The sequence below is a fragment of the Gavialis gangeticus genome, unplaced genomic scaffold, assembly GCF_001723915.1.
Source record: "Gavialis gangeticus isolate Ggan-Ray unplaced genomic scaffold, GavGan_comp1, whole genome shotgun sequence".
NCBI lineage: Eukaryota > Metazoa > Chordata > Crocodylia > Gavialidae > Gavialis > Gavialis gangeticus.
In genome coordinates, this window is record NW_017729024.1 from 23,138,371 (window position 1) to 23,155,545 (window position 17,175).

General features: G+C 45.9%; 1 protein-coding gene across 2 annotated transcripts in view; it reads right to left on the reverse strand.

Annotated features, from left to right (window-relative positions):
- The window catches only part of ZFYVE16 (zinc finger FYVE-type containing 16), a 61,593-nt gene that overhangs the window by 15,811 nt on the left and 28,607 nt on the right, over nt 1-17,175 (reverse strand). For both annotated transcript variants that reach the window (XM_019516953.1, XM_019516952.1), the window contains exons 5-7: nt 15,661-15,807; nt 13,356-13,507; nt 1,761-2,148 (exon numbers count right to left, since the gene is read on the reverse strand). In XM_019516953.1, coding sequence (XP_019372498.1) covers nt 1,761-2,148; nt 13,356-13,507; nt 15,661-15,807 — 687 coding nt within the window. The remainder of the gene's footprint in view (nt 1-1,760; nt 2,149-13,355; nt 13,508-15,660; nt 15,808-17,175) is intronic.

The following is a 17,175-nucleotide window of genomic DNA, read 5'->3' on the forward strand; positions in this document are numbered from 1 at the left end:
CCCCGTGCTCTCCCAGGTTCCACGACCCCCCCCATCCCAACCTGCCCCAGCTCCACTCCCTCCCTCACCGCTGCTGCAGCCACTCCCACTGCCCCATGTTGCAGGGGGCATGTACCCCCCAGATCTGTGCATGGCGGAGGCAGCTGCCATTGCAGGCTGGCCTTTGCACTCCGAGCACCACTGCAGCTGGTCCAGGAGCATCTGCATGCCATATGCATCCCACTGCTGGGCTAAACCATGCCCACGGGTGGCCAGCTGCAGCAGGGCTTGAGGCACAGCAGCAGCTGCCTCTGCCATAGCAATGTAAGCCCCCTTCCTCCCTAACTGTGGGGGCCTCAATCTGGCCCTCACCCTTTCCCTCACCCAGACAGCCCTGCTGGGCTGGCGGGCAGGGGCACATGCATGCCCCCCTCCCCCCCAGCTCAGAAGAGGATCCCCCATCAACTGGTTGATCAAGATTGACGGTTGGGGGCCACTGTTTTAGATAAGGGGAGTCTGCCCTAGGGCTTCCCAAGCTTGAGCTTGGGCTCCAGATATCAGGTGTCTCTGCTCTCCACCTTAAGATCCAATTACATGGCTCTAACCAACCCTTACATCACATCCATGCCTTACAGATGATATTCATTCCTGTTGACATTGCCCTCCTGGGCTATGGGTCCCAGTCCCAGTCCTCACCCCTCAAGGGCTTTAGGCTCCTTGGCCCCCTTCAGTCTCTGGCTGTGATCCCTAAGAGTGGGCCTCTTGCTCTGGGCCCGCTCCTAGGCCAGTGAGACCTTTGGGCTCCCTGGCCCTGTTGACACCTGGCCTCTCCAGGCTACAGACCTCCAGGCTCTTTGGCCTGGCTTACACTCACCTCCTAGACTCAGTCTCCTGCCATGTCCCAAGCTCTCTATTCTGTGTTCCCAGGCCTCTTGGGAACCTCCTCTTCCCCTTAGTCCCTTCCTCAAACCTCAGAGTTGCTTACCCCAGTTCAGACGTTACCCCAGGAGCCTTGCTGCCCAAGAGCTCCTCTCAGCATGGTTCTTGGGCCAAGACTGCCTGGCTAGTTCAGGCCGTAGGCTTATATGCTTCAAGCCTGGCATCTGTCTGGTCAAGTGACCCTAACTGGCCCCTGCCACAATCGCATGCTACTTCCCATGCAGCCTCTTCCCTTCTGAAAGTGACAGGTGTGCACTCCGTCACATCCCCATTTAACTTCAGGAAAATACCACCTCACCTTAGATTAGAAATGGGGCGGAGGGAGGGGGGGAACGGGACGATGACACAGGGGCAGGAGGCACACAACTGCAGCTGCAACTCTAACTCAAAGGCCCAGGGTTGGAGTTGGAAGTACAGATGCAGATGCTGCCCACCCCCACCCCACAGCCTCTGCTCACCTTTCCCTTGCAGCTCTAGCTTCTGTTGAGGCCCTACTCTGGCCAGGGTCAAGAAGCACAAAACATGTGCTGCCTGTAGCTGCAGCCCAGCCATGGAGCTGGCAGTGAGGGGAAGGAGGGAAAGAGGGAAGCTGGGCAACTCTTCAAAAAAAAAAAAACCCACTAGATTCTAGACATAACACATTTTTTTCCACTTTTCCATGTCTAGAATCTAATTATTGGGGAGTCATCTTGGATTTGGGTAAACACAGTATATGGCCCAAGAATTTTTTTTCAAAAAGGTGAACTCTGCTCATGGCATGTCAGTGTATGCAGAGGTTCATGTATTTTTTAAAAACTATGTATCCACTGATTAAACACAAACACCCCCTGCTCATGTTTTACCTTCTCCTTTTTCTCTCATGCCAAGCAAGAGAGGTGGCAAACCATCATCATCATCAGGAATAAGGCTTATCTCTTTGCCAACACATTTTTCAATACCACACAGAATTCTGTAATCTGAAGGACTAACAGGCAAATCATCATGAAGCTGGTCAACTGTGATGCAAGTAGGAGGAGATTTCTCAGCTTTTAAAGTCAACAATAATTCATCAGCAGCTGGAACTGCAGTCTGAGAATCTTGCAATATCTCCATTTGTCCAACAAAAGGCAACTGGCCATCATCTGGAGCAAATGAAGAGGCACAAGGCAATTTCTCAGGTCCTAAAGTAATGTGCATTTCATCCACTGCTTTTATATCAGCTACAGAGAAGTCGTCTACTGGATTTTCAACCTATTAAAAAAAAAGCAAAATACACACCAGATTATGTTTATTATTCACCATCTCTAGAGGTTTTTCTACATTTTTTTTTTCAAATGCAAAAGCAACCTTCATCAAAAAGGCATTTGTTGCATCTTGGGGAACAATTTCCTTTAACAGGAAAGAAATCATTTCTCTTTGGCAGGGCACTGCTTTTTTTTTTTTTTTATATTTAAAAGGCATAAATGTCTCTCTCTTTGAGGGTAGAACGCAGTTTGATATATTTACCTGTTCTGTAATTAATTTAAAAAGCCTGCCATTTTTAGTCTGATGGAGAAGTAGACACAACTAAGTATTAGGTATCACAGTGAAACATAACTGATTTGTTCAGCATTACCAGTATGACTTATTTTGCAAAGTTAGTGAATCCTGTAATTTGCCATAATTTGGACATGAACTACAGTGGTCACAGATTTTTTATCATGTATTGACATTTTACTCCAGCATTTAAAAGCACTGATCTTCCCCAGACCAAGGGTCAAATATCTGCTGCTCCCTGGGGAGAGTATTTAAAGCTTAGAGTAGATCTATGAAGCAACACCAAAAAGCTGCAATTGGGAAGATGTTTTAGTTGAAAGGTATAAGGAAAAACAAAACATCCTAAGTCATTATCACAGATTTTTCTTTATTTCTACAAACTGCCTTTTTTCATCTCTACAGCACACCTCAGCTGGAACCGACAATTCCTTCATGTACACTGGGTTGCAACAGAAGTACTGTTTGTGTTGTGTCCAAAATTAGGTAATTTGCACATAGTGCTTGTTTTTCCCAATGGATTTATTGCTCTTTGCACAGGGGAGGACAACTGGCATTCCCTATTTTTAGGGCAGCAAATTCATAAAACTTGCTAGATGGCAACTTGGGCAGTAACAACCACAAGATGATTGAGTCCAGGATCCTGAGGAAAGGAAGGATGGAGAGCAACAGAGTAAGGACCCTGGATTTCAGACAAGCAGACTTCGACTCACTCAGGAAACTCATGGGAAGGATCCCCTGGGAAGCCAGTGTGAGGGGGAGAGGAGTCCAGGAGAGCTGGCTGTACTTTAAAGAAGCCTTACTGAGAATGCAGGAACACACCATCCTGAAAAAGGAAGACTAGCAAGTATGGCAGAAGACCAGCATGGCTTAGAAGGGAATTCTTCAGTGAGCTAAACCGCAAAAAGGAAGCTTATAAGTGGAAAATTGAACAAACAACTGAGGCGGGGGTGGAAGTATAAGAGTATTGCTTGTGCATGCAAGTATTAAGTCAGGAACGCCAAAGTGCAATTGGAGTTGCAGCAAGCCAAGGCTGTGAAGGGTAACAAAAGGGTTTCTACAAGAATGTTAGTAACAAGAGGAAGATGAAGGAAGTGTGGGTCCTTTACTGAATAGGGATACAGAAAAGGCTTAATAACTCAATGCCTTTTTCACCTCAGTCTTCACAAGCCAGGTCAGCTCACAGACTACTGCATCTAGCAGCAGTTTGGGGAGGAGGTAAGCATCCAACAGTGGCAAAAGAACAGGTCAAGGACTATTTAGAAAAGCTGGACATATACAAGTTCACGGGGCTGGACAGGATGCACCTGAGGGTGCTGAGCTAGCTGGCTGATATGATTGCAGAGCCGCTGGCCATCACCTTTGAAAACTCATGGTGAACAGGAGAGGTCCCAGATGATTGGAAAAGGGCAAACAGTGCCCATATTTAAGAAAAGGAAAAAGGAAGATCCAGGGAACTACAAACTAGTCAGCCTCATCTCAGTCCCTGCAAAAATCATGGAGCAGGTCTTCAAGAAATCCATTTCTAAGCACTTGGAGGAAAAGAAAGTGATTAGGAACAGTCAGCATGGATTCACCAAAGGCAAGTCATGCCTGACCAACCTGATTGCCTTCTATGACTAGGTAACTGGCTGTGTGGATGTGGGGAGACCAGTGGATGTGGTATACCTTGATTTTAGCAAGGCTTTTGATACAGTCTCCCACAACATTCTCACAGGCAAGCTAAGGAACTACAAGCTGGATGAATAGACTGTAAGGTAGACAGAAAACTGGCTGGAGCATTGGGCTCAGAGGGTTGTAATCAATAGCTCAATGTCTACTTGGCAGCTGGTATAAAGCGGGGTGCCCAAGGGGTCAGTCCTGGGGCCGGCTTTGTTCAATAGATCTTCATCAACAATGAAGATGGAAAAAGAGTGCATCCTCAGCAAGTCTGCAGATAATACCAAGCTGGGGGCAATAATAGATATGCTGGAGGGTAGGGCTAGGATTCAGAGTGACCTAGACAAATTGGAGGATTGGGCCAAAAGGAATCCAGCAAAGGGCAAAAAAAATGGTGAAGAGGCTGCAGCATAAGACTTCTGAGGAGACACTGAGGGGAACTGGGCTTATTTAGCCTAGAGAAGACAACACTGAGAAGGGATTTAATAGCAGCCTTCAGCTATCGGAAGGGGGGTTACAAAGAGGATGGAGCTAGACTGTTCTCCGTGGTATCAGATGACAGAACAAGGAGTAATGGTCTCAAGGTGGAGCAAAGGAAGTTTAGGTTAGATGTTAGGAAGAATTCTCTCACTAGGAGGGTAGTAAAACACTGGAACAGGTTATCCAGAGAGGTTGTGGAGTCTCCATCCTTGGAGGTTTTTAAGACCTGGCTGGACAAAGCCTTGGCTGGGATGGTCTAGTTGGGGATGGTCCTACTTTGAGCAGAGGGATGGACTAAATGACCTCCAGAGGTCCCTTCCAACCCTAATTTTCTGATTCTAATATCCCTCATGTTGCTCTTTGTGGGTCTCTTGACTTCAGCTATGAAGTTCTTCAGGGGAAGACCCCAAATATTTGAAAGTATTTGTACAATGCTTGGTACAATAAAAATATTTGCACAACACTTGGCAACATTTGTACAACCACCTAACTTAAGATCTTTGGGCACAATTGAAAATTACTAACACTGAGTTGCCTAGGTAAGCGTTGGTATATGTCATGGCAAGAAGGAAAGTTAAAGGCTAGGAGCTTCCTATGTCCCAGCAAGAGCATTCACAGAACCAATTTCCCATGCCAGTAACACTGAATATGGCGTCAAGGTGCCATACAGAAAAGCACACACTCTCCATAACCCATTAGTTTGGGCTTTTCAAAGTTACTATACATTTTAATAAAATGTCTATGGGGGCATGAATGATGCAGTCAGGAGTAGTCCGGACCACATCATGAGCGACTACAAGGCTCTGGGGGCCGGGTTTAGGAAGTTGGTGGCACAGGTAGTCTTCTCATCGATCCTCTCAGTCAACAGTCACTGTCAACACCAAGACACCTGCATCAGAGAAGTCAACCTGCAGTTCTGGAGTTGGTGCCATTGTGCGAGTTTCGGCTTCTACAACCACAATCCGCACTTCCATGACTGAGGTATCCCGAGATGGTCTTCATCTTTCTTGTTCTCTCACAGGTTGGCTGATCTCCTCCGAAGGGCTCTAAACTAGGTTCACCGGGGGACGGGGATGCAGTGGACAAGGTTTAGAGAACCACAAGCCATGCAGTGGATCAGCCCAGGTAAGCACCAAGGGGCCCAATAGGCATCAGGACAGGGGGGTAAGCAAGGGCACCCACTGGGGGGCTTAAATGTCTCTAGACTCATGCAATGAGCATGGGGAACAAGCAGGAGGAACTTGCACTCCTGTTTGCAGGCAACACCTTCAGTTCATTGAATTCACTATGCAGTGAACGGCGGGAAAAGTAAATCAGCAGGGCAGAGGTGCTAGACTTCAGAAAGGCTGACGTCAGTATACTTAGGAGATTAGTGAGTGGGCATTAAAGTTCAAGAGCAGTGACAAAATGGGGGTCCAGGAAGAGTGGTGGTTCCTCAAGGAAGTGATCCTTCAGGCACAGGAGGCGGCAATCCCACTGCATAGAAAAGGGGGCAAAGGGGCCAATAAATCCTCCTGGATAAACAGAGAAATCCAGGAAAGCCTAAAAGGCAAAAGAAGGGGCATACAGGCTGTGGAAGCAGGGGGTAGCTACCAAGGAGGAGTATACCTCCTTAGCTCACACTTGCAGGGAATTAGTTAGGAAGGCCAAAGCAGCATTAGAACTCAGGCTGGCAACAAAAATTAAAGACAACAAAGAGTCCTTTTTCAGGTATACAGAAAGCAAAAAGAAGTCGCAGGGTAGCATAGGACCCCTACAGGATAGACAAGGGCAGTTGGTGGCAGATAGGAGGAACAAAGCAGAGCTCTTCAATGAGTTTTTTGCCTCTGTATTCTTGAACTCATATCTAGACAAATCTCCCAAATGCATTACTGACAGAAGCAGAAGAAACACCAGCTCACCAACTGTCAGCACCGACCTAGTAAAGAGACACTTGGAGGGGCTTGATGTGTTTAAATCAGCAGAACCGGATAAGTTTCATCCAAGGGTGCTGAAAGAATTAGCCAGTGTCATAGCAGAGCCACTAGCACATCTGTTAGAGCACTCCTGGTGCTCAGGTGAAGTCCCAGAGGACTGGAAAAAGGCCAATGTGATCCTTATTTTCAAGAAGGGGAGGAAGGAGAATCCAAGTAACTATAGGTCAGTTAGTTTCACCTCTATTCTTGGGAAAATCCTTAAAAAATTATCAAGGATCACATATGCAGGAGTCCAGCAGGTAATATAATGTTGAAAGGCAACCAGCATGGGTTCATAACGGGTCGATCCTGCCTGACTAACCTTGTTTCTTTCTATGACCAGGTTACTAAAAGCTTAGATGCAGGAGTAGAGGTAGATGTCATCGACTTGGACTTTAAGAAGGCCTTCAACATGGTATCCCATCCAATTCTTATAAACAAATTGAACGGCTGTGCCATAGATGACTACATAGTCATGTGGGTGGCAAATTGGCTTAAAAGTCATACCCAGAGAGTGGTGGTGGACAGGTCAGTATTGACCTCAAAAGATGTGGGGAGTGGGGTCCCCCAAGGCTCAGCCCTTGGGCCGGTGCTATTTAACATCTTCATCAGTGGCCTAGATGAGGGCGTGGAAAGCACCCTGTCCAGATTCGCAGATGACACTAAACTATGGGGCGAAGCAAAGACACTGATGGGAAGAAACTGAATCCAGGTGGACCTGGACAGGTTAGAGAAGTGAGCAGAGAACAGTAGGATGCAGTTCAACAAAGACAAGTAAAAGGTGTTGCACCTAGGGAGAAGGAATCACCAGCACACCTATAGGTTGGGGGATGACCCTCTCAGCAGCACAGCGGCAGAAAGAGATCTCAGAGTAATTGTTGACTCCAAAATGAACATAAGTCATCAATGTGACAAAGTAATTAGCAAAGCCAACCAGACTTTGTCATGCATTAGTAGGTGCATCACGAACAGGTCCAGGGAAGTGATGCTCCCCCTCTATGCGGCACTGGTTAAGCTGCAGCTACAGTACTGTGTCCAATTCTGTGCACAATTCAAAAAGGATGCAGACAACCTTGAGAGGGTCCAGAGGAGGGCCACTCATATAGTTAGAGGCCTGCAGGGAAGAAGGGCTGAGGGATCTGGACTGTTTCAGCTTCCACAACAGAAAGTTGGGGGTCGGGGGGGGGGAATCTTGTGGCAGTATACAAATTCACCAGAGGGGGCAGCAGGGAATAGGAGATGCTCTGTTTACTAAATCATCCCTTGGAATAACCAGAAACAAAGGCCACAAGCTGATGGAGAGTAGATTTAGGCTGGACATCAGAAAGAACTTCTTCATGGTTAGGGTCACCAGAATCTGGGACAGGCTTCCAAGGGAGGTGGTGCTCTCCCCCATCTTGGGAGTCTTCAAGAGGAGACGAGACAAGCACCTGGCTGGGATCACATGAGCCCAGCACTTTTACCTGCCACTGGCAGCTGGTCGGACCTAAATGATCCTTTGAGGTCCCTTCCAACCTAGCATGTATGAATCTATAATAAATAGGGCTAGAAGGAATCTCAAAAGCCCTTCCCCCAACACAAACTATACTTACACTGTTTCTGACACGTTTATCCTTAGAAACCTCCAGTAATGGAAATTCTACAACCTCCCTAGGTCATCTATACCTCTACTTAAATGTACTTAGTTTAGAAACTTTTTCTAATGTCTGACCCAAATCTTTCTTGGTACAATTTAAGTGCACTAATACATACCCTTATCTTGAATGGACATGGAAAGCGATTTAGAATCCCCACCTCTGCAGCAGCTTTGTAAATATCTGAAGATTCCTGTCTCTCACTAAACCAAAGAAGCCTAATTTTTCAATATTTCTTCACAGGCTATGCTTTTTAGAGCTTTGATCATTTTTGTTGCCTGCACTCTTCAATTGGTCCACATCTTTCATGAAGTACAGTGCTTCAGCTGAAGCCTTACTAGTGTTGAGTACAGCAGAAAAATCATTACACGTGTATTCCCACACTCCTGCTTCTACATCTATGTGAAACTGCTGTTCAGTTCATTATCCACTGTACTCTCCAGATACTTCTGCAGAGCAGATGTCTAGCTAGTAATTCTTCATTTCACGTCTGTGTATTCTTGTTAGCTAAGTGCAGTGCTTTGCATTTGCCTTTATTCAACTGAGTCCTGTTTATTTCAGACCATTTTTCCCCAATTCATCAAGATTTTAATTTGCAATAATTTCAGCAGGCAAAATTAGAATTACCCAAATTTATCGTCTGCAGATTTAATTGTCTTATTCTAATCCATCAAAATTGGTAATAAAAAAATGCTGAACAGTACAAGACTCAGGATAGAATCCTGCAGAACTCATAGAACGCATCCTTCCAGTTTGAGATAAGCCATTAAGTACTCCATATCAGTCTACAGTCCTGAAGAAAGTGCAGTATTCTCCTACACTGGTTTAAGAGAATGACAGTGTCAAAAGCCTTACTGAAGTCAAAATATATCACCCCTCTTGCTTCTTCCTTACCCATACACCAGTTATCCTCACAGCATTAAATTAGATTGATTTGTCCTTGACAAATCCACACTGGCTATAACTTAATCACCATTTTTTATTATTTTTTTAGTATCTTTCCAAGAATTGAAGTTAGGCTGGCTGATTTAACTCTGAATTCTCTTCCCCTTGCCCACCCTGGACAGAAGACACAATGTTAACCTACTACAATGTTAACAATGTTGACTCCAAGGTGCCACCCTATCCTGCTTTCTTCCTGGCATTACCTACCTCTCTCTACCAGTGTTGTGACACCTCCTTCACTAGTATCTCCAAACTCTTACCAGCCAATTGCAAAGAAACTACTTCAAAGAGCTCCCCAAATATTCCACTTGTGTAAATTTCACAAAACTCAGCTAATTTGCCACTCTTTGGTGAGAGGAGTGAGCTGCTGGGAAGGGACGGCCTCCACCTCTCTGCTGGGGAGGAGGCTCTTAGCCAGACTGGCTGACCTGCTCCACCGGGCTTTAAACTAAGCCCGCTGGGGGACAGGGGACTACCACCACTACTGGACCACTGAGCAACCCATGCAAAGCCAGCAAGCCAAGGCACTTAAGGGAACCCACCCCTGCCCCAGCCCTGGAATCAACCGTAGGCAAGGCAAGGCAAGGCAAGGCAAGGGCCTCCAAGTGTATAGGCATGCAAGTGTCCCCAAATGCCAGGAGCTTGTCCTCCTGCTAAACACAAATAGCTATGATGTCACAGAGATAACAGAGACCTGGTGGGACTCCACCCATGACTGGACCACAGGTATAAACAGCTATACCCTGTACAGGAGGGATCAAGTGGACAGAAGGGGCGGAGGTGTAGCTCTCCATGTCAAGGAAAGCTACGCATCCCTGCAAGCCAACATCCCTGCACCCACAATGGATGACTTGAGACTCTCTGGGTTAAAATCCATGGGGAACACAGCGCAGGGGATATTATGGTGGGAGTCTACTACAGACCCCCTACCCAGGGTCAAGACCTTGACCAGGAGTTTGCCAGGGAATTGGCTGAGGCTGCATGCACCTGGTGTATGGTTGTCATGGGAGACTAACTACCCAGACATCTCATGGGAGGAGCATTCAGCCAAATCCGAGCGGTCGCAAAGCTCTCGTGCGTGGATGACCTCCACCTGACACAGGAAGTCTATAGGCTGATGAGAGGTAAAGCACTGCTCGACCTGGTACTGGCAACTGGAGACAACCTAATCAGTGACCTAATCATTGAAGGGAAGCTGATCACCTTCACCATCCACTGTAAAGCTGGCAAGTCAGTCAGTAATACAGAAGTCCTTGACTTCAAGAAAACTGACTTTGACAAGCTCAGGAGGCTTGTCAGTGAGGTCCTTGAGGCCCACAACCCAAAGGGGAGGGGAGTTCAGGACAAGTGGTTTCTCCTCAAGGGAGCAATCCTGGATGTGCAAGCAAAGCCCATCCCATCTCAGAGGAAAGGCAGCAAAAGGGCACAGCAGCCCTCTTGGCTCTCCAGGGAACTAGTGAGCCTCCTGTGTCTTAAAAGGAAGACCTATGAAGGATGGAGGACAGGATCCACCACCAAGAAGGAATACTCTGATCTGGTCCAGACCTGCAGAGAGCAAATAGGGCAAGCCAAGGCTGCGATGGAACTCCAGCTAGCTACAAATATCAAGGACAATAAAAAGTCCTTTTTCAGATATGTGGGGAGCCAGAGGAAAAGCAAGGGCAACATTGGACCCCTGCTACCCCAGATGGGACAACTAACAACTGATGTCCATGAAAAAGCAAACTTGCTAAATGGATACTTTGCATCAGTTTTTCACCAGTCCCATGGGACACCCCTGCCCACTGTGGGTCAGGGAGGCCCAGGTAAGGGAGATTCCTTACCTTCCATCAAAGCTGACCTTGTGAAGGAACACCTTGAGAGGCTGGACACCTTCAAGTCAGCTGGCCCTGACAGTTTACACCCAGGAGTACTCAAGGAGCTGGCAAGCATCATAGCTCAGCCCCTGGCACAGATCTTTGAGAAGTCCTCGTGCTCTGGGAAGTGCCTGAAGATTGGAAGACGGCCAATGTGGTGCCTATCTTCAAGAAAGGGTGGAAAGTAGATGCAACAAACTACAGGCCCATCAGCCTGACCTCTATCCTGGGGAAGGTCTTGGAAAAAGATTATCAAAGAGGCCATCCTTAACAGAGTAGGTGACAGCAATATCCTGAGAGATACCCAGCACGGGTTTGTTGCGGGTAGGTCTTTCTTGACCAATCTCATTTCCTTTCATGACCAGGTGATCTATCACCTGGACTAGGGGGAAAGAGATTGATGTCATACATCTTGACTTCAAAAAAGCCTTCAATCTGGTATCCCATGATCATTTCTTGGCAAACTGGCTAACTGCAGCCTCAACCTCACCATGATCCGCTGGCTAGGGAACTGGCTCCATGGCTGGACCCAGAGGGTGGTGGTTTACGAAAGTCAATTGTCATGGTGCGCAGTGACCAGTGGGGTCCCTCAAGGCTCTGTCTTAGGGCCTATACTTTTTAACATCTTCATCAGTGATGCAGACATTGGTGTCAGAAGTGGGCTGGCCAAGTTCATTGATGACACCAAACTCTGGGGTAAAGCATCCACACCTGAGGACAGGAGCGTGATCCAGGCAGATCTTGACAGGCTCATGAAATGGGTGGATGAGAACCTGATGGCGTTTAACACCTAAAAATGTCAGGTTCTCCACCTTGGGAGGAAAAACCTGCAGCATCCTTATAGGTTCGGCAGATGAAAGGGACTTGGGGGTCATGATCGACCAAAAAAAATGAACATGAGCCTTCAATGTGATGCTGCGGCTAGTAAAGGGAGCAAAATGCTGGCTTGCATCCGTAGATGCTTCTCAAGCAAGTCTCAGGATGTCACTCTCCCGTAGTACTTGGCCTTGGTGAGGCCGCAGCTGGAATACTGCCTCCAGTTTTGGGCACAATTCAAAAAGGATGTGGAGAAGCTTGAGAGGGTCCAGAGGAGAGCCACGTGCATGATCAGGTCAGGAAAACAGACCGTATGAAGACAGGTTGAGAGCCATGGGACTCTTCAGCCTGGAAAAGTGCAGGCTCAGGGGCAATCTGATGGCCACCTATAAGTTTATCAGGGGCGTTCACCAGGATCTGGGGGAACATCTGTTCATCAGAGCACCCCAAGGGATGACAAGATCAAATGGTCGCAAACTCCACCGCGACCAAATCAGGCTGGACATAAGGAAGAATTTCTTTACTGTCCGAGCCCCCAAGGTTTGGAATAGACTGCTGCCAGAGGTGGTTCAAGCAGCCACTTTGAACGCCTTCAAGACATATTTGGATGTTTATCTTGCTGGGATCCTATGACAGTAGAGGTGCACCTAGCCTAAGGTACACCTCTATCTTGCCTTCTGCCTGATTTTAAATGAACACAGCCATCTACTTTTCTCTGTTTTAGCCTGAGTTCATACTCCCAAGGGCTTCCTGCTGATTGTGTCATTCTCTTGGTCACAATAAACACTGTTGGTAAAGTATGAAAGAGTCATTAGACACTTCACTCTTCTTATCAACTTCTCTAATTAGCCTTCTCTCAATACTGGTAGTGAACCAATTCTTTCCATGGACTTCCTCTTATTACTTCTAGAACGTTTTCTGGTTACAGCTAGCAAGAGACATAACGTAGGGACAGAATGAGAGAGACTAAGTATTAGAATTATACAAAAAGTGGAAATTAGGTCCAGTTATGAGAATGCTTTCTTGAGCTTCTGGGTCAATAAATAGCTCATGACTTAACTAACTGATATCTATACTTTATGTCTTTCCGTTACAGGGAAAAGCTTTTTTAGGACACTGGCTTTCTTCTAGTAAGACCAGGTTCATTTTGCCTTTGGTAATAGAAAGCCATATCTAAATCATGAAACAAAATTAGTGTTAGTGGGAACATCAGCTATCAACTTGTTAATAAAGACAGGCTTCATAATGCTGGCTTCTGACACTTCTCACAGAAGTTAACTATATACAAAGGAACCTGAATTATAAATATTTTTCACTGCAAAGTTTAGGTTTCACTGAAGGTTCAGTAGACTGTACACACAACTTTCATTTACATGGTTTGTAGCAGAATACGTTCTTGCTCACAACCTTACCATTAAAACTGAATAGCCACCCTAAATCCTTTGGCATTTGCAAAAAAATAAAAAATTACAAAATACTGCTTTTATGAGGGCTCAGGTATAAACCAGCTAAGAAAGCTATTTAAAGATAAATCAGCTTTTTTTAAATTCATGAATCAATGCAGACTTTTGAGTCCATACCGTATAGGTCTCTGGTAAGTCACAGTTTACTGGACTCTGGTCTTGTGAAGATCTCTTGACCCCAGATGACAGTTTGGTTGTATCTGCAACTTCACCATTGGGCAGAATACCATCTGCAAACCAAACTCTCTTCTGTTCTCTGGGACAGGGCCCTAGAGTAGGTGAAAAACAACAGCTCACTTGGTAACACTGCAATTTTGTAGAAGCAAAAGTTTTTTTTTCAAAATTGATTTTCTATCTTAAAGCTTGTTGGGTATGGTTTAAGCCACAAACGCAGCTCAAATATCTTTGGAGTGAAAAACACTTGGGTACAGCAGTGCACCCTTCTATACTGTACATACTTTACAAAAACATTGATTACTTTTGAATACAGCATTAACCAGTTAATACACATAAAGCTTCTGCTTTCTTCTGTAAACAACTATGTACAAAGATGTTCTCATATTAACAATATGTTAAATGTAGCATAGTAACATCCAACTACAGTATTCTAATATTGTAAGAACCTAAGTCTGGCTATCTGTCTGTCTGTCCGTGACGTTTTAGTCACGCTTTGACTAGCTGAAGGAAACAGCCAAATCAGAGTGCTCCAAGCATGGGGGAGCACAACCATGATTCTGAAGTCACGCTGAGGACTGGAAAGAGGGTTGGGGAGCCAGGACCAGGAGCGCTGGCCTCAGTTCCCCCACGCCGCTCCCTGCGAGAGGCAGAAGAGCAGCAGCATGGGCCATTAGGTGGCAGCACTCCATTCCAGCTCCCTCCCTCCCCCTTCATTCTTGATGAGCCATTGGCTAGTAACCTCATAAATCCAGCACTCAAAACTCCAGAATTCTCAAAAATCTGGCACTGCAGGCAGGTGGTGTCAGCTGCTCCTAGAGCTGCAGCAGGGAGCAAAGCAAAAGGGAACTGTAAGTGGGTGCAGGGGACAGCTCTTGCTGCTACACACACCCCAGGAAGGCTGTGGGGCTGTGCAGGGCTCTTCCCAGGGGACACATGCTCCTGGATCTGTGCGCCAGATGACAGCAGGCTGCCACCTGCCCCAAGTACCAGGAAGAGCCTGGTGCTGCCGCTGGCTTTAGCAATCTGGCACACAGATGCACCCCCCAGGAAGAACCCGATGCAGCCCCCCAGCCCGCAGCCCTCCCCGGGGTGTGCACAGCAGCAAGAGCTGTGCCACTCCACCCCATGCCCACTGACAGTTCTCTCCACTTTGTTCCCTGCTGCAGCCCCGGGAGCAGCCGACACCACTTGCCTGCAGCTGCTGGGCTGCACTGCACACATCCCCCTGCCCCTTCCCTAACCTCAGCCTCACTCATTCAAAAATCTGGAATTTTAAAATTTCTGGCAGGTGCTAAGTACCAAGCATGCCAAATTTGAGGTTAAACTGTATTACTTTTTATATTTCCTAGGGATACAAATATCACAGATAGAAAAAAAAATAAGGCTACCTAACAAAAACCCCTTTCAACTTACCACTTGGTTTCAGTGCTACACTAAGGACATTTAGCCATTTTATCAATGAAATTTAAAATCGAGTTTTTGTTTTTAAGAAAAATTCAGGCATGATGATAGACATAAGAGGAATGGAGAGTTTTATTCACAATCATTTGACTTCTAAAAGGGCTCATCACCCAGCTACTTGCTTTGCTTTAATATTAATTTGTATTGCAGTAGTATCTAGAGACTCCAACTGAAAAACAGGAGTCTCCTGATGCTAGACTAGTGATTCTCAACCAGAGTGCTTGTTATTTCTGAGTTCTTTATAATAAAAGAATTACTCTATTCTTTTTCTTATTCAAAAGTGTGATAGCTAAGAGCTGCCATTTTTTGAGGGGTGCCTTGAGCCTAACAAGGTTGAGAACCACTATGCTAGAGACACTGCATAAAATAAGACAGGCTCTGTCCTGAAGAATTTATAATCTCAATAGATTGGCCAGCCCAATGAAGTATTGTTTGTATTTTATGAATCAGGAACTTAGGGAGAGAGACTGACACATCCAACTTCATTCCAATTAAGCTAACCCAGTGACTAGAATGGGAAGTGATATAGCTTTTATTCTCCTACTGAATCCTAGTCCAGTGTCTTATCTATAAGAACAACTTTCCTATTGACCTACAGATTTTTCTGAAGGGCTAATCCAATGATTAAAATAAACCTAGCTGTTCAGTAAGGAGTTTTCTACAATAGTCTGAATATTAGAGAAGCTCAGTATCAAGATCACTGATGCCACTTCAGCAATTATTCTCAAAATGTCCTGAAAATGTAGATTACCGATCAAAATTAAGTTAAGTTTTCTTAACTTACCCTCAACACTTAGCTGTTTAAGTACAGAGTTAGGTGTACTAGATATGTGAGCCTCCTGCAAAGGTTGAACAGCAGAACAACATTCAGAGGAGATACTGGAATTTGGATTAGGACCAGTTGGACTCATCATCCTTTCAAATGCCTGTGCTGAAAGGAAAAAACAACCCTGTGGTTGAGGCTGAAGATAAAAGAGTCAGTACCAGAAACAGATACTCCCGTTTCCATCTACCATCCTCTGTGTTTGTAGTTTCATCAAGGAAGTAGGAATGGAATCTACCATTGCTACAGCCCCTAATAATCAACTCTGTTTTCACAAGAATGAGTTAATACTAGTTTTAAAATTATCCAAAAGACAAATCAAAACAAAGGATTTTCCCTTATAAAACACACAACTGAAGGGAAAAGGAGATCAAGGATATTACTAAAATAAACCTTACATAATAGCTTTCAATGGTATCCCTCAAAACATACATTATATTCTCATCTTTTTCCTCCTCCTCCTGATCTTTTTTGTTAAAAGTTTAATAGTGGCTGTTTTCTACGTAACCTAGTAGGCTGAGGTCCCTGTATTCAAAGCCCTAAACAATGTTAAATTGTTTCCTATTGTACAGCAATGGGTTGTGTTAACATCTTGACTCCCAGCACAGTACACTACGCAGTAACTATAGGATACCTGTATTCCAGCACAGTAGCCACAGCGAAAGATCTTCCAATTGAGCATATGGGAAATTATTGTGGCTATGACAGAGCACGAAGAAGAGAGACTGAAAACCATGGCCATGTGTAGACAAAATGAGGGGCATGTGTGCACAACACTTTAAAGTGGGTTAAATGCTTTTGCGCTGCTTTAATAGTGTTGGTGTTTTCATGTGTTGGTGCAGTAATTCCAGCCGCTGTAGCAAAGTTGGCAGCGTAATGTGCCTTAAATGACTTGGGGTGCAGCAAACTAAAACTGCTCCTCCTCCAAGGAGTTTTAGTTTGCTGCCCTACAACCGCGGGGCAAAGCACTGGGCTCTGTGCAGCTCGGGGCTCTGCCAGAAGCCCAGGAAGGCAGGCTTCACTCAAGATCCCCCCTGCCCCCGGAGCCTGCCTGAACTGCACAGGAGCCCAGCACTTCCCTCTGCAGCTGTGGTGCCCCCCCCCCCGGGACCATTTGAGCCAGGTGCCAACTGGAGGTGGGCTGCCACTGCCGCAGAGGGAAGCACCAGCCCCCCCTTGCAACCCAGGGACTGCTCCACCTGCCAGCAGCTCACCCTTCCCTCCCCACCGCCAGAGAGGCAACTAAGTTTGGATGTGTGCACAACACAGGGGTTTAGAGAGCCCTAAATTAAAAGCGGTGTTTTAAAAACCCACTGCTTCAATTTAGGGCCCCTGTTTCATCTACACACGCCCCATGATATCTACTATCCAGGCAAACTGTTACAGTCACTATCTTAGGAAGGCAATACCTTCTCTTTGGTAGACAAATTCATCTCTCTCTTCCAAAGTATTCATTTCACTTATATTTTCCTTTGA